This window comes from Lemur catta, chromosome 7, assembly GCF_020740605.2.
Source record: "Lemur catta isolate mLemCat1 chromosome 7, mLemCat1.pri, whole genome shotgun sequence".
Classification (NCBI taxonomy): domain Eukaryota; kingdom Metazoa; phylum Chordata; class Mammalia; order Primates; family Lemuridae; genus Lemur; species Lemur catta.
This window is the reverse complement of record NC_059134.1, coordinates 83,793,178-83,818,410: the sequence shown is the minus strand read 5'-3', so window position 1 is coordinate 83,818,410 and position 25,233 is coordinate 83,793,178. Positions and strand designations below refer to the sequence as shown.

At 43.7% G+C, this 25,233-nt stretch overlaps 1 protein-coding gene and 2 long non-coding RNA genes across 7 annotated transcripts in view; 2 read left to right on the top strand and 1 right to left on the bottom strand.

Annotated features, from left to right (window-relative positions):
• The window catches only part of CD59 (CD59 molecule (CD59 blood group)), a 47,540-nt gene extending 42,799 nt beyond the window's left edge, over nucleotides 1-4,741 (top strand). For all 4 annotated transcript variants that reach the window (XM_045557770.1, XM_045557771.1, XM_045557768.1 and 1 more), the window contains one exon: nucleotides 3,835-4,741. In XM_045557770.1, the coding sequence (XP_045413726.1) occupies nucleotides 3,835-4,049 (215 nt within the window). In that variant the 3' untranslated portion in view covers nucleotides 4,050-4,741. The remainder of the gene's footprint in view (nucleotides 1-3,834) is intronic.
• Nucleotides 1,444-21,701, bottom strand: LOC123642573. Of its 2 annotated transcripts, none has more exons than XR_006736485.1 (4): nucleotides 21,667-21,701; nucleotides 20,855-21,047; nucleotides 19,313-19,568; nucleotides 1,444-1,523 (listed from the first exon to the last, which is right to left on the bottom strand). It is a non-coding gene; the product is annotated as an uncharacterized LOC123642573 (long non-coding RNA). The 2 variants fall into 2 exon arrangements; XR_006736484.1 differs by lacking the exon at nucleotides 1,444-1,523 and adding an exon at nucleotides 18,667-18,719.
• On the top strand, nucleotides 20,628-22,607 carry LOC123642575. Its single transcript, XR_006736486.1, has 2 exons — nucleotides 20,628-20,800; nucleotides 21,691-22,607. It is a non-coding gene; the product is annotated as an uncharacterized LOC123642575 (long non-coding RNA).
• The last annotated feature ends 2,626 nt before the right edge of the window (nucleotides 22,608-25,233 follow it).

The window sequence follows — 25,233 nt, the reverse complement described above, 5'->3', positions numbered from 1 at the left end:
CCCTGAAGACCTTCCAGTGGGACAAGATGTGAAGGTAGAAGAGACAGTGATATTGATGATCCTGACCCTTTGTAGGCCTACATTAATGAGTGTGTTTGTGTCTTACTGTTTTTTTTTTTTTTTTCTGAAGACAGGATCTTGCTCTGTCACCTAGGCTGGAGTACAGTAGCATGATCCTAGCTCACTGCAGCCTTGAACTCCTGTACTTGAGGGATCCTCCTGCCTTAGCCTCCTGAGTGGCTGGGACTATAGGCGTGTGTCACCACACCCAGCTAATTTTTAAAATTTTTTTGTAGAGCTGGAGTTCTCACTGTGTTGCCCAGGCTGGTTTCAAAGTCCTGGCCTTAAGCAGTCCTCTCACCTTGGCCTCCCAAAGTGCTAGGATTACGGGAGTAGGCCACCATGCATGGCCTGTGTCTTAATTTTTAACAAAAGGCTTAAAAAGTAAACAAACTTTTACTTTGTAAAAAACAAAAAGTTTACAAAGTAAAAAGAAATTAAAAATTTTAAAGCTAGAAAAAAGCTGGTAGGATAAGGATATAAAGAAAGAAAACATTTTTGTACAGCTATATAACGTCTCTATGTTTTAAGTTAAGTGTTATTATGGAAGAATTAAAAAGTTTATATAAAGTAAACTTAACAGTTAAAAAGTTTATAAAGTGAAAAACTTATAGTAAGCTAAGGTTAATTTACTGTTGAAGGCAGAAAAATATTTTTTATACATTTAGTGTAGTCTAAGTATACAGCATTTATATGGTCTGTAGAAGTGTACAGTAACGTCCTAGGCCTTCACATTCACTCACCACTCACTCGCTCACCCAGAGCAACTTTCAGTTCTGCAAGCTCCATTCATGGTAAGTGCCCTATACAGGTGTACGTTTTTTTAAATCTTTTATACCATATTTTATCTGTACTTTTTCTAGGTTTACATATGATTAGACACACAAATACTTTCCTTTGTGTTACAGTTACCTACTGCATTCAGTATAATAACATGCTGTATAGATTTGTAGCCTAGAACAATAGGGTACTCCATAGCCCAGGCGCATAGCAGACTATACCACCTAGGTTTGCAAGCGCGCTCTGTGACATTTGCGCAGTGACGACAGGTATGGCAGTGCTGTGCAAAGTCAGTTTAGAAGAGAGACAGATATTGGCTGCGAATTCAGCCAGTAGTGACTGACATCCTGGCAGCGTAAACCACAGAAACGTAAACCACGTTAAATGTACTTGGAGTCTTGGAGGAGCTTCTGATGACAGTGTCAAGTGGTCCCTGCTGTAATGGCATTGTCAAAAAGGGCCACACTCAGGGGGGGCCAGGACAACTGAAGACTGTTGCTTTAGGTAGACTTGAGTCAAGTCTTCAGAAAGAGTGGGGAGGCTGTGCCAAGCAGAGAGGACCTCAATGCCCCAGTGACTCTGATACGCTCCACTTTTATTTGGGCGATTCTGATGCTTTGGTGGGGTCACCATCATAAGGCTGTTCCTTGAATATGATAACTGGAGTAAAGTGCTTGGGCCTGCTGCAGGACACACAGGAAGTGATTAATTGGTATAATTGGTAACAATTATTAATAAATTACTATCTCTTATCCCCAAGCTGTTAGGCTTCCCTAATTAAAATTCTGGTAGCTTTAATGCTTTTCGAATTTCAGTACTTAATTACTATCACATAAAGCAGTAACTTTCAACAGCAGCGTCTAGTACAATGTTAGCAACATCCACTTACGTAGTTATGAGTCAAGCAAGTAGTGCCCTTGTGGAACACTCCATCTGGCCTCTACCACTCCACCAAACTTCATTAAATTTCAATGCAGGTACCAATCCCCCTGACGGGAAGACAGGACACTTATACCTGCAGGTATAAACTTAGAGGTGTTGTGTTCCAAGCTATGAATGGAATTGGATTAATTAGTTACAAGTCCTAAATAAGGAAGTATGCATTTGTATTTTTTTTCTTTCTAGCACACAGGATAAGAAAATGATTCCAGAGCAAGGACCATACCTCCGATCTTATGTATATTCCCATATGTTCCCAGTATTTAGCTCATAGACACTCAATTATTTTTGGAGAGGAAAGTCTACCGTAATAACTCTCAGCTAATACATTTTTTCCCACTTAACATGATTTTTCCAAATATTAAAAAATCCACTACACTTGGAATATATACTTCTGACCTTTATTTTCATATGTGCTCAAGGATATTTTTCCAACAATGGGACCAAAATGCCATGTTCATGTGGAAACTTCCTGTATTATTGAATAATCTAATGATTTTTAAATGAAGTTTCAAATACTTTAAAAATAAGTCATCCATATGACAATTTAAAAAGAAAATCTCAAATCTCAACCCATCCAGAAACATATTATAAATGATGAATATTATTCCATGAAGGTAATACTGTTAAATTACTTGGGAATCCTTCCAGAGAAAAAATAATGCATGTCTCCCACGTGTATATGCTTTTTTATACAAATGGATCACATTCTACATGCTGTTCTGCATCTAAGGTTTTCAATGGATACATAATTTACCTACAAGAAAACTTCCCTTTGAAAGTGCAGAAGAGGACGGGCATGTGATCATGGCAATGAGGGAATTATATGTTATTTTGTCCTTAGGGATTCTACAAAATGACCGTGGCAACTCTGCGTGTAACAACCCTGTTTCTCAATGCTTTCATTGTTCACATATCTCATATCCCTCCAGTTTCCTTCCAGTGTAAAGTTATCGTAGCCTGGGTTTCCCTGCTGGCTCTCCAATTTTCCCACTTCCTGCCAACACTTGCCATTTACCATGTCTGGATCTTACCCATCCTAGTGAGTGTAAAGTGGGATCTTGTGATTTTAATTTCCATTGTCCTAATGACACATGATATTGAGCATCTTTTCACGTGCTTATTGGCCATTTGTTTACCTTCTTTGTTGAAATCTCTATTCAAATCCTTTGCCCATTTTTAAATTGGGTTATTTGGCTTTTTATTGTGAGTAGCAAGAATGTTTTATATATCCTGGATACAGGACTGTTATCATATGATTTGCAAACATTTTCTCCCATTCTGTGGGTTTTCTTTTTATATTTTTGATAATGTTCTTTGAAGATCAAACATTTTAACTTTGATGAAGTCCAATTTGCACATTTTTCCTGCTTTTGTTTTTTTTCTTCACATCAAGCTTTCCACGTCAGCACTTGCAGGCCGGTGTCTTTCCCTATCTTCATGGAATTCTACTGTACACCAGAAAAAAATTTGTTTTCCTTGGGGCCATGGTGTTTTGTTACGAAAATAGAATAAAAACTTCAAAAATAAAACGATTCTCTCTAATTTCATGAAAAATTTCATGAAAAACGAAATTTATTGATTTCTATTCATTTAATTCATGTTTTTAGAATTAATTTGTCTATATTAATTAAATCAGTAAGAACATCAACAAGTAAGATTTTCACAAACCAACTGCAGGGTTTTGCCCAGGTTTTGCTTCACAAGGCCACGGGCTGAAAATTAGCATCAGTTAAATACAACTCACATGCCAGTTAATGGGTTAAAATCTTGGTAGATATGACCAAATTTCCCTCTAACACAATAAATGCCTGTTGCCTCCTCACTCACCCCCCCACAACTATCCTGGCTCTGGTGAGACCTGGGTTTTACAGAAAAGTTCCATTTAGAGGTATCTCACCCTTTTCTAATTGTTCCCCTTCACAACCCACCTACCAACCTATCTGGATGTCTCTACTTCCATAGAGTAAATTCTACATAGAATTTAGGGTTCAAAGGCAGATACAGAACTGCACCCACTTACTTCCTTACCTTTGTGTATGTGTCTCCCCACAGGGCCACGTATATATCACCAGTGTTGGAAGTTTGAGGATTGCAGGTTTGACCGCATCTCAGCACTCTTAGGGGAAGCTGAGCTACAGTACTACTGCTGCAAGACGGACAAGTGTAACCACGAGCAAGATCAAAACCATGGGACCACCTTATCAGGGAAAACAGTTTTTCTGCTGGTGACCCCGTTTCTTGCAACAGCCTGGAACTTTTATGTCTAAATCAAGCCCAGGAGGGATTGTAACTACCCCCTCCACCACCACCCCCTTATTCCCCATTTCCTGGCTGCTGCATACATAACAAAGGCTTTATATTTTCCAATGCCATCCTGTTGGGAAGGAATAAAATTAGCTCAAGCATCTTGGATCAGAGAGAGAGGGACTCAGAGACTTTGAAGACCAGTCCTGTTTGCAGGGAAGCTCCACTTGAGGGAGAAGTTTAAGAGTGAAGCAGGTGTGACTTGCACTAGGTTACCTGCTTTCTTCCTCTGCTCTCTGGAGGACCAGCTTTGCAGTGACAGCTTGTTAGGTTCTCCAAGACCCTCAGGTGTTTCCCCTCTGGTTCCCTGGATGTGTTAAATAGTATGATTCGCATTTGGGAGGGGTGGTGCCAGGGGATTCTTTTCAACAGTTCTCTCTCACACGGAGCCTTTCTTCAGCTTTATGGCTCCTGTGTTACTATGGCAGCACAACAGATGTTCCAGATGTGGGCTGTCAGGAGCAACAAGATTAGAAGACATCTGGCAGGGAAGGCAGAAGCATCCTAGAGGGCAGGGCATGAAAACGCAAAGTCTATCGTTAGACAGCCTACCAGTAGCTGAAATTTGAGTTTTCTTGTCCCTAAATTTTGTATGGGCTTTGCTGTCTTTCACTGGAAAAATTTAATAGCATAAATTAATGGTATCTTAAAGCTATTCCCTGCTTTGTTTTTTGTTGGATCAGTGGGATATCTTGGCTCTGGCACACACAATTAAAAAATGAACATGCTCTTCCACATATGACTGGCAATATTAAGTGTGCTTATCTTGAATGTTACTGGTAGGAAGACTGTGTGTGTGTGTGTGTGTGTGTGTGTATACAGTACGAGTGCAATGTGAACAACCTTTGGGGTTGCAATTTGAGACTTCCAAATGGCATCCTTAATAGCAACAGGTCTGCAGGGAGGGGCTTTACCTGCCCTCATTCGGCCTATTGACTCCCAGCTGACTCAGCACAGATTGTACAAAATTGTTTGTAAGGGCTCCTAGCACAGTCATAGATGTTGAGGCTTTCTGAAGCTCAACATTTTAGGAAACTAGTTTCCTAAAGAGATACACCTAAAAAATGACACAGCCCTTCCACAAGGGCAAAGTTTTTTTCTTTTCCCTGTGGGTGCTGGTGAATAATTCTCAAGATTCAATAGACCTAATGGTATTTGTATTGTTAGGTCTGGAGCTGAGAGAGAGACACACGAAACCTCATGTGTAGCAAAATGCTGTTTATTTTGAGCATCGGGTGCAGATGGGTGGAGGTGAACAAGCTTCCACCAGAGAAAAGGGGAGAGCCTTGGGTTTTATAGAGGGTTTTTTCTGGGGAGTAAGTAAGTGGGCCTGAACAGCTGCTTGTAATAGATTTTTCTTCAAATAACCAACCTGTAGGACCTTTGTCCCAGTGACATCCATCCTTCTGCTCTGGTGTCCCCTTATCAGGAGAGAGAGCCTCCCTCTCTATCAAGGAGGGAGGGGGTGGAATTCCGGCTGCAGCTGTTGTTAGAGCTACTAGAGAGAGAAACTTCATCTGATCAGGGAAGGAGGGGGGAGGAATTCAGGCTGCAGCTGCTGTTAGATCTACAAAGTCTGAGGACTCCCCAGACTGCTGTGGCTATTGCTTTACAAGCCTAAGTGTTACATTAACCACATTCTCTCCTATACATACTTTTCTCAGGTTCCCACCTGGAACAAACCTAACAGGTTTCTAATGGAATTCACCTTTGACAGCAGCAGGCATAAGCTCTTGAAGAGGACTGCATTGAAAATTCTGGGCCATCCCTTTAAGAATTTCAGCCTAACTGCCACAGACAGCCAAGACCAGGAGTGCTTGAACTTGTCTAAAGACAAAGCTATGTTTTCACCTAGGCCCCATATCTCTGTGAAATATCTTCATTAAATCTTGGCTATGCCAGCACAGTGGCTCACGGTTGTAATCCTAGCACTTTGAGAAGCCAAGGTGGGAGGTTTGCTTGAGGCTGGGAGTTTGAGACCAGCCTGGGTAACACAGACCCCTGTCTCTACAAAAACTAAAATAATTTAGCTGCAGGTGGTGGTGCATGCCTCTTGTCCTAGCTACTTGGGAGGCTGAGGTGGGAGGATTGCGTGAGCCCAGGACTTTGAGGTTACAGGGGGTTATGATCAGGCCACTGCACTCCAGCCTTCTAGCCTGGCCAACAGAGTGAGACCTGGTCTTTTAAAAACGAAACAAAAAAAAGCTTGGCTATGCATATAGTATAATCTCAAAGGGCAGGGTCATGAGTACCAAGATGAGAGGGTCTCTTTGGAAACCTAGGGATGTGGGCTTCTGGACCAAATTGCAGAGAAGGCCCTTGTAGCGGAAGCTGCAGATTTGTGTGCTTTAATGAGTAAAGGGTGGTTGTCCCTGGCACTACCGTTAGGGTGGAAAGCCTAGTAGGTGCCCACACCGTGGGTGGAGAAGAGATTTCTCACACAGGAATTAAGGTATAAAAGTAAAAAAGTTTATTTTATCCTTCTTAGAGGAGAAAGAGAGAGAGAGGAAAGAGAGGGTGAGAGAGAGAGAGGGAGAAAGAGAAAGAACGGAAAGGGGGGGGAAGAGCGCAGGGACATGGCGAGGCATCCCAGAGAAAGAGAAGGGAGAACCAGCAGTGAGGCCAAGTGGCTCACTGATTTTAAGGGGAACAAAAATAAAAAATAGTGATGGCTGTCATTTGATAAAATTGGCAGTAGGTAGGTAACAAAAACTGCAAGATGTCGAAGTCCAAGACTTGGTTTCCTGCCTTTCCTTGGGAAAGGGATTATCAGAGATGTGACTGTGTCCTTGAGATGTGGTTGAGGCTGTAGCTTCTCCCTGCTGTTTACTTAGGAGCTCTGCAAAAGCAGATTCTCAGAAACAATTTTGAATGAGGGAGATTTACATCTCTTTTGTGTCCATTCAGCTCTCTTCAAAAGTTGTGCAAAACAGAACTCCTGCAGGGCACCTGTTGGTGAGAGAACTCATAGGATTGACCCTTAACTGTTACTGGGGAAATTGTGGGATCAGCCACTTACCTGTTATTTCAGCAAGGCTGTCCTTACACCAGGGGCTTGGCTGGGAGGGGCTTTTCCATCATGATGGCAGTTTTCTCTTTGTCTCTACCTGCTTAATGTAATCAGTCCTTTAACCGAGTCACTGATCCTAGCCTGGGAAACTCAGCATGAGTGGCTACAGCAGGCACTGTGTATATCTCCAAGATGACATATATACCTAGAGCAAACGCTCCAAGCCCCTAACACTGCCAACACCAGGTGTCTTGTGAGTCACCAGCCCCTGATGAATAGAGATTCATCCATCCAGTGTGGCTTTGTGACCAACCTAGTGTCTTGGGACAGGTAATTTCCTCCCCCTCGGCCTCTACTAATTTCTTATAAAAGAAAGACATTGGGTTTTATTTTGAGGATACTTCTAGGCTTAAAATGATTCAGCCTCTAAGGCCCCAGCATCCCGGGAGCAGTAATTCTACTCATGGGCATCTGCGAATCTCCTGGAAACAGCGCAGGTGTCAAATCTCTTCTTCAGTGACGTCAGCTTAACTAACATATTTCAGAAGCTGAATTCACAAGAAGTCTCCTCACCAGAGAGTTTAACACGCTTCTGAGCTCAAACCCGGGTTTAACTGCTGTTCCACCACTTTCCAGGTCAGAGGTTTCCGAATTAGTTTTCTCCTGCTGCTGGACAAACCACCAGGAATGGGGCCGCTTCAAACAACACGGATTTGTTAATCTTACCTTTCCATATGCCAGACGTCTGACAGGGGTTTCGCCAGGCTAAGGTCGAGGTGGCAGGGCTGTGTTCCTTTCTGGAGGCTTTAGAGGCGAATTTGTTGCCTTACTTATTCAGGTTATTGGCAGAATACAGTTCTGGTGACTGGGGGACTATTCAGGTTATTGGCAGAATACAGTTCTGGTGACTGGGGGACTGAGTGGGGAACAATTCTTAGCTTCTAGAGGCCACCTGTGTGCCTTGGCTCAGGGAGCCCTTCCTGTCTTCAAAGTCAGCAACCGTGAGTTGAGTCCCCCTCACTCTTCGAATCTCTTTCGTCTTTTTGTGTAGTCACATCTCTCAGACAGACTCTGCTGCCTTCCTTTTCCTCTTCTAATGACCCTGTGATTACATGGCACCCACTGGATAATGCAGAATAATCTCTATAACCTTAATCTTCATCTGCAGGGTCGCTGGCTCAGTAAGGCTGCTTGTATTCTCAGGTTCCTGGAAGTGGGATGTGGACATCTTTCAGGGCGGGGGCATTGTTCTGCCTACCACATAAATTGGTTGCATAAATGAGTTTTCCTCCTTACCTGGCAGTTTCCTCCTCTTACAGTTGGAGGCAGAGATTAAATTTCCCTTAGAGCAGTGTTGTGAGGAGTGACTCCACTTATTATGTAAAGAGCATCTAGCATGGCAACTGGCCCTTGATCTTTGCTTACCAAATGGCAGTTGACTGGGAAACAAGGACTTGCCTAATGGCTTGCATTCAGTGGCATAATCACATGGGCCTGCAGCAGCAGCTCCTAAATATTTAATCAATACTAACAGCTTCTTTTACAGCCCTGTTGGGAGAGACACTTTCAACCTTACCGAAAGTAGCCTGGCCCTTGTGCTAGACAGCTGCTCTCTAACCCAGTGGTTCTCAGTGTGGTCCCTGGACAGCAGAGTTGTAGCACCGGGGAGCTGGCTAGAAATGCACATTGGGCTTGCACTACTTACACCTACAGAATTCAAATGTCTAGGGGTGGGGTCCAGCAATCTGTTCACCAGCCCTCCAGGTGATTCTGTTGCTCCCTGCAGTTTGAGAACCAGTGTTGTGGTCCTTTTATTTTCTTCCTAGTCTTTAGCACTAGGTGGTGTCCACTCCGACTAGATTGTAAGGTTCTTGAGAGCGGGGCCTTGCCTTGTTCAGCAGTCACCGTAGCCTGGTGTCTAGCACGCACCTGCTCACGGTGGGCTCCTATGTTACTACAGGTGTGACTGGGAGATGGGGGTTGAGACTGAACCTACTTCACACCAATAAATACACCCACTGGTGAATTCCTTAAATGTTCTGTCATTAAATAATTATTTAATGTGTTAAATGCTTTCTGTTCAAATTTCTTTGGCTTATTTATATATATGCACAGTTGATTGTTTATATACGTACACAACTCAGGGGTTGGGGGCCTACCAGTTGAAAATCCACATGTAAATTTTGACCCCCCCAAAACTTAACTGCTAACAGGCTACTATTGACCAGAACCCTTACCCATAGCGTAATAACACACATTTTGTGTGTTATCTGTATTATATACTGTCTTCTTACAAAAAAGGAAGCTAGAGAAAAGAAAATGTTATTAAGAAAATAAGGAAGAGAAAATGCATTTATACTACTCTGCTGTATTTACCGATACTGTAAATTTATTCGATGTTTGCAAGATGAAACGTGCATCTGCAATGGCGGGCAGCCTGGATCTACGGTGCATATGAAGCAATTCAACTTTTTGTTGAAGTGACTTTGCTTCTTGGGAACACTTCCAGCATCACTAGTGACACTTCGTATGGGTCCTGTGGTGTTTGATTCCAGGCTTAGTATTGCACTAACACGCTTAAAAATACACACAGTCGAGAGAGATGACTTTGTACTGTGATGTGCTCTTTACTGGAGAGTAGAACTGCTCATGCAGAGATGCTTAGCCTCCCACGGCATTTTGAGCAGCTACTGGCAAGGCCTGAGTTCACTGCAATGACAACAGCAGGTGGCTACGAAATTATTATGGCGGTACAGTATGTCTTACAGTTATTTTTATGCATTTATGATGTAATAGTGCATCTTTGCATTTGTTTACATTTCTAGCATAAATGGTGCCATGTATGGCCTATGTTTATGTACATAAGTTTTGATGAATTTTACCTTTTTATAATAGATATGTACATATTTCGTGGTAGTAAATGATAAAATAGACTAGTATCTACATATATTTTATGCATTCATGACATACCTTTTTATTAATTTTCTCCATATTTATAGGCTACACAGTTTGTCTGCCAGTTTTCTTTTTTTTTTTTTCTGAGACAGAATCCCACTCTGTTGCCTGGGCTAGAGTGCCGTGGCGTCAGCCTAGCTCACATCAACCTCAAATCCCTGGGCTCAAGTGATCCTCCTGCCTCAGCCTCCCGAATAGCTGGGACTATAGGCATGTGCCACCATGCCTGGCTAATTTTTTCTACATATTTTTAGTTGTTCAGCTAATTTCTTCCTTTTTTTTTAGTAGAGACGGGGTCTCGCTCTTGCTCAGGCTGGTCTCGAACTCCTGAGCTCAAACAATCCGCCCTCCTCGGCCTCCCAGAGTGCTAGGATTACAGGCCTGAGCCACAGCACCTGCCTGTCTGCCAGTTTTTTCAAATGATCACACATCTCCAAAACATTTTCCAATATGTTTACTTTTTAAAATTGGTGTATAAATGGACCTGCCCAGTTCAAACCCGTGTTGTTCAAGGGTCAACTGTGTGTGTGTATATATGTTTTTAGTTGCTATTTTGAGTTTTGGAATACACAGCAGTAACACGTTTTCCCATTTAAAATAGTAGAATATAGGCTCACACTTCATTTTCTGCCCAAATACTCAAAACATTTGCTACCCAAAACATTTTCAGACACTTAATAAGGGATGCCTGTATTTATAAATCAACTTGTGACTTTTTAGCTTCCACTTACATCTCAGGTGGATGGGAGTAAATAAATAACTGTCAGGTTAGTTTTATTATAGAATGACTTTTTAGTAGCTCAGAACTGTTTTATTTTTGCTCGTTACTGTCATCTGCAGGAATCTTCTCTGCAACGTCCCTCACCTGTGATCCCTACTCGCTGTTTGAACATTTCCAACTGATGGGGAACTTTTTACATTTCATCAAAGGAATTGCTTTCCAGATATGCTGACGCCTCACAGTACCCGGCATGGGACAGAGGAGCTAGGAGGGAGTGGGATGACGGCTACTGGTAGCTCTTTCTCATCTAAATGGCCTCCCCAGTTCATCCTCTTTGGAAATTACGCAGAATAACGTCCCTTCCACAGTGTCACTTCTCATATTTGAAGACAATAACTTGTCTCTGACTATATTTTTCAAATAGAACAGCCCTGGTTCCTCGAACCATTTCTCGTGGCTTCTATCGCTGTTTATTTTGCTATCCTGATAAACTGGAGGACATTCGGAAATGTGGCACCCAGACTAAAAATGTTATTTCCAGGTCGGGTCCAGGCTAGGACAGAGTGAACTCCAGTATCGTGTGTGCGCTTAACTACTTGTTCCTTAAATTACCACAGGAAATTTTTGTCCACATTCAGCTTTAAAACCCTCAAGTCTTCTTTTCATGTTTTGTCATCATATAAAATCATTACTACCACTGTACAAATTAGGAGCTGAATTAAAGGAGTTGAGTGTTTCAAGGTGATGCAAATCAGGAGGAAAGTGGGATGACACCATAGATCTGTACAGATCTGTACACTCAGCCAGGCCTCACTTTTTATAAATATACACCATAACTAAAATAACTTTTCTCAGACAGACAGAAGAATACATATACATGAACATTTTTTACCTCAAAGTAGCCAATTTTGAGAAGCAATATATATATTATTATACCTAATCAGGTTGTGTATTACAAAAATAAAAAGAAATTGCAAATGAAATAATACATAAGCACATGAAAATATTCTGTTATGTTAAGAGATTTTTCTATAAAAATATTCCTTGTTAAGAAAAAATACACTTAAGCATAAATAAATTGCTCATAATTTTACCACTCTGTTAACCACGCGATCCAAAACATTCAGATAAGTTGATGTGGTATTCCAAACACTTTTTATGCATGTGTGTATGTATCTATCTATTTTTTAAAGAAAAAATAATAAAATTACAGCAGTTTTTCAAGCAGCTTTTTTCCTAACAGGTTGTGAGTATAGCCTCTCTTGGCTGTTACTCTTCAAGGCTGAGTAGTTCCCCACCGTGGACTTGCACCATCATTTGCCCATCTTCTTATTGCTGGGTGTGTATGTTGCTCAATTTTTGCTGTTTTAAACGGTGTTTCTGTAAACTTGACTGTTTACTTATTCCTGTGATGAACACCCTATTTGGAGCTCTCCTTAAGGAATGTAGAGTCAATTTTAAGCCACCCAGAAAAATCTGTCCTAATAAAGGCTGGCTGAAAGTGTGTTTTCCAAGCCCAAAATGGAGTTTTCCAGGAGGCTCACCCATCTTGTTTTGTGGACTTATTCAGAATGACTTTGGGTTATTTCCGGTAGCTAAATCCACCCTTGAAGAAGGAAGACTTGTCACTACCTGTCTTCTTTGGTGATTGCAGTAGCACATTCTTTAGAAGAATTAAAAATAATTTAGAACAATAGCAGTATTACTAAAACAGTCCATAGGCCGTGTGTGGTGGCTGATGCCTGTAATCCTAGCACTCTTGGAGGCTGAGGTGGGAGGATTGCTTGAGCTCAGGAGTTCAAGACCAGCCTGAGCAAGAGCAAGACCCCGTCTCTACTAAAAATAGAAAAACGTAGCCAGATGTTGTGGCCTGCACCTGTAGTCCCAGCTACTCGGGAGGCTGAGGCAGGAGGATTGCTTGAGCCCAGGAGTTCGAGGTTGCTGTGAGCTAGGCTGACGCCATGGCACTCTAGCCTGGGCAACAGAGTGATACTCTGTCTCAAAAAAAAGAAAAGAACCAGAAAACAGTCCATAGGTACAAACCCATGGTTATTAATAAGTCCTGAGATGTTTAGATAACAGTTAAGTTATTGATGCCTTCTGAGTGTATCTTGTGTATAAGTGCTTGGTTTGTGTGAAATGGCGGCACTTTTGGTTCATCCACCATCTTATCTGCACACTTAACTTATGAACATCTGTTTTCTTTTTTTTTTTTTTTTTTTTTACTTAAATGGAGGGTGTTTTAGACTAGGGAAGAGTTTCAAACTATGAAGTTGGGTTTTTTATTTTTTTAATTCTGAGATAGATTTACCAAAAGATAGGTGATATGTGACCACTAAAAAGGGAACATTTGTAATGTGTGGATTTTCCTGATACTTGTTATTTAAAAGTAGTACTCAGTTCATTATAGACTATTTGGGGAAAAGATGGCAATAAGTAAAAGATCGGGAAAAAAAGTCATAAATAATCCTGCTTAACATTAATTACAGCCCACATTTTAGGGCATTTATAAAATAGCTTTAAAACAGTGAGCTATTTCTTCTTCTGCCTCCCTCCTCCCCTGCTCCCCATATACATACACACATGCTCACACACACTCCCTATGAACATTTTGCTCCTGGAAATTGACAATTCAGTTGTGGTTAGCAAAGATCTGCTCTTATTTTTATTTGAACGGCCCAACCTTTGCATCTGCACACTGGCCACTTCTGTCCTGTGCCATCTTTGCCCCTCTGCAGCCATGTCACGGAAGCAGCTGCAGTGACGATCAGCCAGTCATATAGAATTGAGGCTGAGACCTGACACTTCTGCCCAACCCACAACGCTGAGGGCTGCCTTAGGTTTGGGGCCCAAGATCCCCCCTACTCATCCAATACAGAGTTTCTCCTTCCACACCTAATTTCTTCCCCCAGTAATGTCATGACTGCTCAGTAATACTGACAGTGGCTTTTTTTCTTAAATGCTGTCTTTGACCGGGCATTGTACTGAGCAGTACATGTGACTGTCCCCGTGTTTACAAGATGAAGGGTGGAGATCAGAGGTTCACACACAGCAAATAAGTGACAGAGCCAGAACTATTCAAGGCCTTGTTCAGAGTCCTCCAGAGTGGACTGGAACGACTGTGCCCTTAACCAGTTCATTGTGCTCTTGCTTTCTTAGCAGGCCGGTTCTTTCTAATGCGCCTCATCAAAGAACCCTTCTCTGTCAGGGACCCTGTGTGTTGAGACACTGTTAGTTATGTCAAGGGAAGAAAGACCGTTCCTGGAGCTACAGCTCCTGCCAACCTGATACCTTTCCAGTGCCTGACTTGAGTCAGTATGTTCCCTCCCGCCTCCTCCGGTGCGGATGCTGACACCACAGCTATTCCTAACTTCTTGGAAGTGTCTGAAGCTCCCTGCATCCCTGTCTGGGAACCTCAGATCAATGCCTTCCTCTCCTTACCCACTTGCAGCAGTCCCTCGTGGTCCTGAGCTCTGTCTAACTTGAGCCTGGAAATCATCCTTTCTACCCAGAAATCCCTGAGCATGGGGAGCCAAGCAGGTGGCTGTCAGTGTGGGGGCCCCTATCCCTGGGATGGTCCCACACGGGGGCTGGTGACCAGGAGCAGGTTGTAGGTTTTGAGGAGGCCAGAGGGAAGTGGCAGGTACTCTCCTTGTAAGGAAAGGCCAGTCCTTGTTTATTTTTCTTTCTGGTTCCCCACATATGAAAAAGCCACCTCTTCCCCATGCCAGGCTTAACTCTCTCAACATTTTCTTCTTTCAACAATGCCAGACTCTGCCAGACCCTGTCCTTTCTGCTTCCCGGTCCTCCCCTGACTGGTGGCATCAAGGAACTCTGCACCAATAACCTCGAGGAGGGGAGTGGCTTGTCTCCCCAAGAGCCCCATCTGTCTGCCAGGCATGAGTCCTGTGGGGCTCAGGAGAATAGAATGTGGAACACCCCGGTGTATAGGAGCTGTCACCTCCTCATTTGAGGATGGGTCCAGGGATGTAGGGGTGGGGTTGGGGACTTCTTAGATCTGCAACTGATGCTTTGTACTTGGGCAAGTTCAAAACCTCCCTGTGCCTTGGCTTCCCTACTGGGAGAAAGGGTTAAAGGCATTTTAGCCTCCGCTTCTCGCCCTATGCTTACTGCTGCACATCTAGGCACTAATGCACTGGGGACTAGTCATCGAAGTTGCCTGATACCTCTCTTTATGTCCCCAAGGTGAACAATGAGGTGTCCCCATTGTACTTGTCTCAGTGGGGAGCCAGAGCTTCCATGCATGCTAGCTAGACTTTTGTCCCCTGTTCTTCTGCTGAATGCAGGCTGCTGCCCTCCAGAGTCACCCTTTGGTCTGCTTCACTTAGCAGTGTGACCTGGAAGAGAAGTGGCCTTCCAGCTTAGTCAGCAGCTGCAGGTGGGTCCAGTGGAGTGGGATCTGTAGTTGCTGATTGGTCAGTTTTCTCCTATCTCATCTGACCAAGCCACTGTCATGGGGAAGCCAGTGTCGTACCCACTGCATGGCAGCGAGAAGGACTGAGTATACTTGGCACAGGCCATGCCTCTACAGGACAAATGATTGGTGGTGTAAAATTCAGCATGTCACACCTTACTAGCATTCTTTGTCTTTTCTACCAAATATTAACAACTTTCAATTTCATTCACTTAATTCTGCTCTACTCATGTCTGGTTTACTGTTAATCCTTTCTCTTGAATTTTACATTGCTTTAATTTGTAATCACTATATTTTTAAAAATTTTTCTAATTGTAATGGACATGTTTATCATTTAATTTTCCATTGATAATCTCTTAATGTTGATTAAGATGTTACAAACCAAAATTCTAATTTGAAAAAAAAATTTAAAAAAACGGACTGAGTATAATTAGGTATATGCAGCTGCTGTGGATTAGGGCTGGGCACCGTCCGGTGTGTGCTGACACCCTGTAGCCACCCTGTCACCGAGACCCACACATTCCTTCATTAGGCTAAGGTTGTGGGGCAGGAGGGGAAGGGTCAAGTGAGCCCTCCTGAGAGGACTCCCAGTCCCTGGCGCCCAACCAGGTATGTTTCCTGGTTATTCCAGTCTGTCAGCTCCTCCCCTGTGTTCCCTGGAGCCGGCTCAGTCTTCCAGCTCGTGGTCTCTGGGATAACCAGCAGTATTTTGTTATTCGTGACAACCTGTCTTATCCCTTCCTTCAAGATTCTGTGGACAGGCACGATGAGAAGCCAAGGGGGGTTCGTCCTGTTCGGGCTCATGCTCGTGCTGGCTGTCTTCTGCCATTCAGGTGAGTCCCACAAGTCCCGTGACACGGATCTAGGCTGCCTTGGCCTTGAGCTTCCTTTTTCTTAGGCTCAGGAGAAGGAGCCGGTATCGCTGGGCTCAGTTTCAGTGCCAGTTCCTCTTGCAGGCCTGGCTTTGCTTCTTTTGCCTTCCAGTGTTACAGGTCCAGGGTTATGTGACAGCTCCTTCCTCCATGGGGCCTCATCCGCAGTGGGGCCCCTTCCAGAGTTACAGGTCATCCTGCCCAACAGGGCTGCTTTTGGCAGGGGTGGGGGCAACATTCAGCGGCTTAGGTTTCAGCCCTCTAACCAGAGGCTACTTGCAGCTCCCATGGATACTGTGCTTAGGGTGCTGTGCAAGCCCCTCTGGGGCCCCCTGTGCCCAGAGCCACGTGAGGGAGCTTAGTCCTGCCCTGGGGCTTCTCCTATGTTATAGCCACGGCCATGGGCACAGTGCTGACAGAAGCAGCCCAGGCTCATAGCGTCTGTGTGCCAATCACTATTCTGAGCACTTGACATGTATTTGCTTGTTTGATCCTGGTGCCAACCTGATGGCGTAGGTAGTACTTTTATCCCTGTTTTACACACGATGAGATTGCGGCCCCCAAAGATTAATTAACTTGTTGAATAACACACAGAAGTGGTACGGTACGCCAGGATGTGACCAGACACACTTTGGCACCGCAGTCCATGTTCTTCCCGCTGTGCCAGGCCACCCCTCCCCTCTGAGGCACTCTTCCCCCTGGGCCACCCTTCCCCCTGGGCCACTCTTCCCCCTGGGCCACCCTTCCCCCTGGGCCACCCTTTTCCCTGGGCCAGCCCTTTCTGGACCACCCTTCCTCCTGGAGGAAGTTGTGTGCTTCTGAGTCTTGATCTCTATAGCAGTAGGAACACCCATGCTACTTGCTTTACTCCATCATGAGGATCAAATGTCATTTTTTGCCTGTGTCATATTGGTATAGTATCCTGGCCACTTCTTTTTTTTTTTGGTTGTTTGCTGTTTTTTTGTGGCGGGTGGTGAGGAGCAGAGATAGCAGTAGCAACATAATGAAAAATAAAAACAAAATTTCTGCAGTGTTGGGGCATGTCTTATAATATTAGCAGCTACTGTATCTTAACTGCTTATTTTGTACTTGGGACTGTGCCAAAGCCTATTTCGGCACAGTCCCCATCCCGGGAGGGGGCAGTGCTGTTATGCCCGTTTTACAGTTCAGAACACTGAGGCAAAACCCTCACTTACCCAAGGACACACTTGAACATACTCCCGTTTCTGAGCAAAAAGAGAGGTCATGACTCCCCTCCTTCCTCACCTCCACTAGTTCAGCCATGATGGTTGTTATTGGGTTTGCCTGTGTCACAACCCACATTCTCTTCTGAGTTCTTCTACCCAGTTTATCTTCTGTAATTATAATAGCCCAGTCGCGTCCGACTTCCAGTAGTCTGCATTTGTTTATGGAGCAAGCTTGGGTTTGGGGGCATCAGCTGCTGCATGGCAGGTTTCGGGTGCACTGAAGCCCTTCCTCAGAATTGGGGGTGAGGTTCACACATACACACACAGGTGAGAGCTTCCCTTGCTGCGGCCCAAAGATTCAAACAGCAGGGGAACTGTCCTTTATATTCTATTTCTTTGAGCCCAGGGTCAAATCTCCTCTCCCCTGGCTTAGTGGCTAGACCCCACAGCCTTCTCATTTTAACATTGTACTTTTTTAAGCACCAAAGGTGACAAGAAAAGCTTCATCTTTCTCTGCTGTACCCCTTTAATAAGAGGATTTGTTCTGTAAAATTTGGATTCAATCAAAAGGCTGCACTTAAGGACCTCGAAGGCCACAGGTTCCCTACCCCTGGGCTAGAATGTCAAACAGTCAGTCGTCCACTGCCTTGTTGCTCGTCTTTGGCCTTGGTTTCACCCACTGTCTGTACTGTTTCCTTCTCTTCCCCTCTCAGGTCAATTAGAAGAAAATCTTGGTTAAACCAAGCTTGGGTTTGAGTCTTAGGGCTGTCACTTAGTGATTGTGGACAATTTACTTAATATCTTAGTCCTTGTTTTCTTTTGAAAATGGGGATGGAGAGAATTGAGCCTACGTGTTATCCAAATTCTGTGAAGGGCTTAGCACATAGGTGCACAGATATTTGAACCCTGTATGAACATATTAGTTGTGAATATTTCTGCCCCACAGACGTTCCAAACATGAGCTTTGATCTTTCCTTCTAAAGGCTTGTTAAGAAGCCAAATGAGCTCTGGTTCTAGCCGGTGGGAAATTCACTTCTATGGGTAACCTAAAATGGCCCAGGGGTTGGTCCGAGTGCAGTGGTGTTTACAACTAAATTATCACAACAAATTACAGATTCCTTTGTTCCTTCTCCACTCCCACTGCTTCACCTGACCAGCCTAAAAAAACAAGAAAGAAAGAAGAATAAATCAAATGGCCCAGAACCACAGCCAGGCTAGAACAGCGCCCTGCTGCTTAGACTCTTCTCCTCTCGTCCGTGGGAACACACATCCATGTGTACACACAGGAAGGGGCCATAGGAAAATTGCCTCTTTGTGCCATGTCATCGTGGCTCCCCTGTCACACAGGCATGACACACGCAGACAGCGGGTCTGACGGAGCCCTGCACACTGGCTTTGTAGCTGGGTGTCCTTGGGTGAGTCACTTCACCTCTGCAGGCATGCGTCTTGTCATCTGCAAACATAGTGGGGTGGGAGGAGTTTTTTGACTGAGGCGTTAATCTGGAAGCTTCACAAAACAAAGGGTCCCCTGGTGAGTGGGATTTTACACGTATGAAGGCAGGCTTGGCCACTGAAGATGCTATAGAGAGCTTGGCTCCTGTCTGTGCTCAGGAAGTGAGGACCCTCTTTCCCCTGGACTTCTGGGAAGTCCCCTCTTTCCATGGTGCTAAATCTGGGCTTGTGCCTTAGAACTACAAGTCAGCTCTTGGGCTCAAAACCCACCCTTGGTTTAAACGTGACATTCTTCTATGAGATTTTACATGTTTCATCTTGGAAAACGTCTTTCACACCGGTTGATTCCACCAGGTACTGATTCCATGGCAGAAGCCATGTGACAGGAAGGTGGTTATCTCTGATAATAGAAAAGTGTGTATCCACATAAATCAGGATGATTTGCTTCCAACTGTTGCTTCCTGAGCCTCTCCCCATCACACAGGTTAACTACAACTCATCTTTTTCTTGTCACTGTTTTTATAAAACAGAGTAGGAAAAATCATCCAGCAAAACCTGAAGTTTAGCTGGCAAAGATGAACCATGAGAACTTACCTGGGAGAAGTCATTTTTCCAGTTAGGGAACTGGAGGCCATTTGCTTCTGGTGGAAGATGACCCTCGTGTTGAGTGTCTCTACTGGTCCCAGCTGTGCCACCTCTGTGGGTTTAAAGTGTACAGCTGTTGTCTTTCCTTGACTGTGCGCTTCTGGCACTGGCTCAGTCCCTTAGCAGGGAACAGTTCGGTGATGATACCCTATCCCAGCAGTCATCAGCTTTGTACAGGGCCAGAACAGACTGTAAATATTTCAGGCTTTGCAGGCCAAGACACAAAATCGAGGACATTATGTAAGTTATTATATAAATAACAAGAGAGAAAACAAATTGTCATAGATTTTAAATTGACACATTCACAACATAATAATCGAGTGCAAATATATAATACCCTCCTAATGAGAGGAGTAGAATTCATTTTAGGGGGAGAACTTTTGCTTTATTGGGGTTCAAAATTAGTGTTCTCTATCATCATTATCAGTCGCAGCTGTTCATCTGTTAATACTGATCTGTAATGATATTTTACATATTTCATCTGTGAAAATGTCTCTTCACAGACATAAGTACTGCCAAATACTGATCATTAATCCACGAGAATGTGATTTAATTGAGTACATTTGTTGCTTGAAAAGCACTTAAAGAATTCTTTTGGCTTATTCTCTTGATATTTTCCTTGTCCTATATCATTACATTGCAGGTTAATCTCTCCCCAGTAGAAGGTTAGGAGGAAGCTTCTCAATTGTACAGTTAGATGGCAGATGTGGTTATTTCTTTTATGCTTGCAGCAAGGTCCAGAAAATGTTGCTGGAACTGTAGTTTGAGCTTGGAAAGATATAACCTCTGTGAATTTGTGTGGTTGTGGCAGCATGCCCTGAGTTGCTGACCTCTGGCCCCTATCAATGCAGACTGTGGGCTGCCAGGGGCAAGTCAGTGCTGGTTTAAGAGGTCCTGACGTGCTTTCTTCCTGACTCCAGGTTATAGCCTGCAGTGCTACAGCTGTGTGGACCCAGTGCCTGAATGCACTGCAGTCACCACTTGTACACCCAATTTTGATGCGTGTCTCCGGTCAACAGCTGGTAAGAGCCTCCCCTTTCCCTGTCTCCTAAATGTAATGGGGGGGATGAGAGTCTGGGAAAAAATTTGTGTCACTCTAATTCTCATTACTCCTGTATTCAACAAGTAATAGCTACCATTTATTAGCACCAATTGTGTACTGGGCACTGAGCACCTTTCATAAACTTTTTTTTTTTTTTTTTTAAAGACATAGGGTCTCGCTGTGTCACCCAGGCTGGAGTGCAGTGGTGCAATTGCAGCTCACCGCAGCCTTGAACTCCTAGGCTCAAGCCATCCTCCTGCTTCAGCCTCCCAAGTACTGGGACTACAAGCAGCCTCGCTAATTCTTAAATTCTTTGTAGAGAGGGGGTTCTCGCTATCTTGCCCAGGATGGAAATGATCCTCATACCTCGGCCTCCCAAAGTGCTGAGATTACAGGTGTGAACCATTGTGCAAGGCCCATATGCTTTTTAATTAATGCATCTCACTTACCTCTCAGGGTGATCTTTTATTCCCATTTGATAGATGAGGAAACTGAGGCTCAGATTAAGCAACAGGCTATGGTCAGGTAACCAGCTCAGGGTTTAAGCATGGAAATCCATCTGATTCCAAAGCTTGTGCTCTTTAAAGCAGCACTGTGCTGTGTCCCAAGCCTCTGAGGGCCTACCGTGTGCCAGAGTCTGAGCTAGGGGACCGTGAAGCAAAGATGAAGAAAGGACACATACAGTTAAAATTCTGACAAAGGCCTGCTGGGCTGTCCCAAATGGCTTTATATACGGTGTTTTACTATGAAAATAAAATAAAAACTTCGAAAACAAAATGATCCTTTGTAATTTAATGAAAAACTAAATTTATTGATTACTATACATTTAATTCACATTTTTAGAATTAATTTGTCAATATTAATTGTAACAGTAAGAACATCAACAAGTAAGATTTTCACAAACCAACTGCATGGTTTTGCCCGGGTTTTGCTTCACAAGGCCACGGGCTCAAAATTAGCATCAGTTAAATACAACTCACATGGCAGTTAATGTGATAAAATCTTGGTAGATATGACCAAATGTCCCTCTAACACAATAAATGCCTGTTGCCTCCCCCGCCCCCCAACAACTGTCCTGGCTCTGATGAGACCTGGGTTTTATAGAAAATTTCCATTTAGAGGTATCTCATCATTTTCTAATTGTTCCCCTACACAACCCACTTACCAACCTATCTGGATGTCTCTACTTCCATAGAGTAAATTCTACATAGAATTTAGGGTTCAAAGGCAGATACAGAACTGTACCCACTTACTTTCTTACCTTTGTGTATGTGTCTCCCCACAGGGCCACGTATATATCACCGGTGTTGGACCTTTGAGGATTGCACGTTTGACCGCATCTCAGCACTCTTAGGGGAACCTAAGCTACACTACTACTGCTGCAATACGCACCTGTGTAACCACGAGCAAGATCAAAACCATGGGACCACCTTATCAGGGAAAACAGTTTTTCTGCTTGTGACCCCGTTTCTTGCAACAGCCTGGAACTTTTATGTCTAAATCAAGCCCAGGAGAGATTGTAAACTACCCCCTCCACCACCACCCGCTTATTCCCCATTTCCTGGCTGCTGCAAACATAACAAAGGCTTTATATTTTCCAATGAGATCCTCTTGGGAAGCAATAAAATTAGCTCAAGCATTTTGGATCAGAGAGAGAGGGACTCAGAGACTTTGAAGACCAGTCCTGTTTGCAGGGAAGCTCCACTTGAGGGAGAAGTTTAAGAGTGAAGCAGGTGTGACTTGCACTAGGTTACCTGCTTTCTTCCTCTGCTCTCTGGAGGACCAGCTTTGCAGTGACAGCTTGTTAGGTTCTCCAAGACCCTCAGGTGTTTCCCCTCTGGTTCCCTGGATGTGTTAAATAGTATGATTCGCATTTGGGAGGGGTGGTGCCAGGGGATTCTTTTCAACAGTTCTCTCTCACATGGAGCCTTTCTTCAGCTTTATGGCTCCTGTGTTACTATGGCAGCACAACAGATGTTCCAGATGTGGGCTGTCAGGAGCAACAAGATCAGAGCTAGAAGACATCTGGCAGGGAAGGCAGAAGCATCCTAGAGGGCAGGGCATGAAAACGCAAAGTCTATCGTTAGACAGCTACCAGTAGCTGAAATTTGAGTTTTCTTGTCCCTAAATTTTGTATGGGCTTTGCTGTCTGTCTTTCACTGGAAAAATTTAATAGCATAAATTAATGGTATGTTAAAGCTATTCCTTGCTTTGTTTTTTGTTGGATCAGTGGGATATCTTGGCTCTGGCACACACAGTTAAAAAATGAACATGCTCTTCCACATATGACTGGCAATATTAAGTGTGCTTATCTTGAATGTTACTGGTAGGAAGACTGTGTGTGTGTGTGTGTGTGTACAGCATGAGTGCAATGTGAACAACCTTTGGGGTTGCAATTTGAGACTTCCAGATGGCATCCTTAATAGCAACAGGTCTGCAGGGAGGGGCTTTACCTGCCCACATTCAGCCTATTGACTCCCAGCTGACTCAGCACAGATTGTACAAAATACGTTTGTAAGGGCTCCTAGCACAGTCATAGATGTTGAGGCTTTCTGAAGCTCAACATTTTAGGAAACTAGAAACTAGAAACTAGAAACTAGGTCTTCTAAGAGATACACCAGAAAAATCACACACCCCCTCCACAAATGCAAAGTTTTTTTCTTTTCCCTGTTGGTGCTGGTGAATAATTCTCAAGAGTCAATAGACCTGCCAGGCGGGGTGGCTCACGCCTGTAATCCTAGCACTCTGGGAGGCCCAGGTGGGAGGATCGCTCAAGGTCAGGAGTTCAAGTCCAGCCTGAGCAAGAGAGAGACCCTGTCGCTCTAAAAATAGAAAGAAATGATCTGGCCAACTAAAAATCTATATAGAAAAAATTAGCTGGGCATGGTGGCGCATGCCTGTTGTCCCAGCTACTCGGGAGGCTGAGGCAGTAGGATCGCTTAAGCTCAGGCATGTGAGGTTGCTGTGAGCTAGGCTGATGCCAGGGCTCTCACTCTAGCCCAGGCAACAAAGCAAGACTCTGTCTCAAAAAAAAAAAAAAGGTTCAATAGACCTAATGGTATTTGTATTGTTAGGTCTGGAGCTGAAAGAGAGACACACGAAGACTCATGTGTAGCAAAATGCTGTTTATTTTGAGCATCTGGGTGCAGATGGGTGGAGGTGAACAAGCGTCCACGAGAGAAAAGGGGAGAGCCTAGGGTTTTATAGAGGTTTTTTGGGGGAAAGAAAGTAAGTGGGCCTGAACAGCTGCTTGTAATAAATTTTTCTTCAAATAACCAACTTGCAGGAACTTTGCCCCAGTGACATCCATCCTTCTGCTCTCGGGTCATTCTTATCAGAAGAGGTAGGGAGAGATAGCCTTCATCTCTATCAAGGAGGGAGGAGAGAGGAGGGAGGAATGCGGGCTGCAGCTGTCTGTTAGATCTACTAGGGAGAGAGAAACTTCATCTCTATCAGGGAGGGAGGGGAGAGGAATGAGGCTGCAGCTGTTGTTAGATCTACTAGAGAGAGAGAAACTTTGTCTCTATCAGGGAGGGAGGGGGAGGAATGAGGGCTGCAGCTGTCTGTTAGATCTACAAAGTCCAGAGACTCCTGGGACTCCTGTGGCTATTGTTTACAAGCCTAAGTTTTGCATTAACCGCATTCTGTCCTATATATACTTTTCGGGTTCCCACCTGGAACAAACCTAACATGTATTATGATCTTGGCTTTATTTTTGCCATAGCCTCACTTTCGCAGGAGAAGGGAAAATTTCTTGATTAACTTAAAAGAAAAAAAAACATCTGATTATGTAAGCTGTTAGACAAATTCAATGCGGTGAATGGTGCCTTTCTGAAAATAAAATGTCATCAAATGGATGAGTGTAGTTATTGGCCCCAAAGAATAATAGCATATGCAGTATTCTCAGTGGTAGCAACTGAAAGAAGAGATTGTGGGCAGTGCCAGTTTTCTTCTGTTGATGTCATTACCTGAACATAGAAAAATAGAGACTCCCTCATCAAAACCTGGTGTTACCTTGGTGCTGTGTGTTCTCTGTTGGCTCGATGTTTTTCCTCATCTTTAATTCTCTGTTCCAGTACAACATACTAGGTGTGCCTCTTTCATCAATAGGACTTTTTCTGCCTGAAGCAGTACTAACCATGCCCACAGGCACTGGCTAGGCAAAGTAGTTTATTTCACATGAGTTCTAAGAAAATGAATTTTTTAGAAATTTAGGGGGGAAACAACCACACACCAAAAAAAAAAAAAAAAAAAAAAAAAAAACCCAGGAGTTATGCATTTCCAAAAGTCTGAATCTTTCAAGATTCAGATTGTAGGATGAGACTGTCTCACTGCTGTCTTGGGTCATGTACCCACTTTTTGGCCAGACTACACTGAGAAAAGGATAGTTTTCTAAAGCAGAACCTGAGTGCTCTTAGATGGGGCTATGGGGAAAGGTCTACTGAGCAGGCAAAATCAGCAAGGTCTTATAAATGGCCTTAAGCTTTGGGGTTGCTTTCTACAAAAAGTTGCGGTGACTCAATGCCATAGACTAAGAGGTGAGTGCCTGGACCCAAAGGCAATACTGTAAAGGCAGGAGGAGTGGAGAGCCAGTACCCTTTGCATGACTTTACAGGAACTGTCATAATGTTCAATGTTGGGTGGTGATAGATTCCTTTGGGAATTCCTTGCACCCATAGCTCATTCTTTTGGCTCATTCCTTGGCAAAATAAAGCCAAGATCATAATACATGTTAGATTTGTTCCAGGCGGGAACCCGAAAAGTATGTATAGGACAGAATGTGGTTAATGCAAAACTTAGGCTTGTAAAACAATAGCCTCAGGAGTCT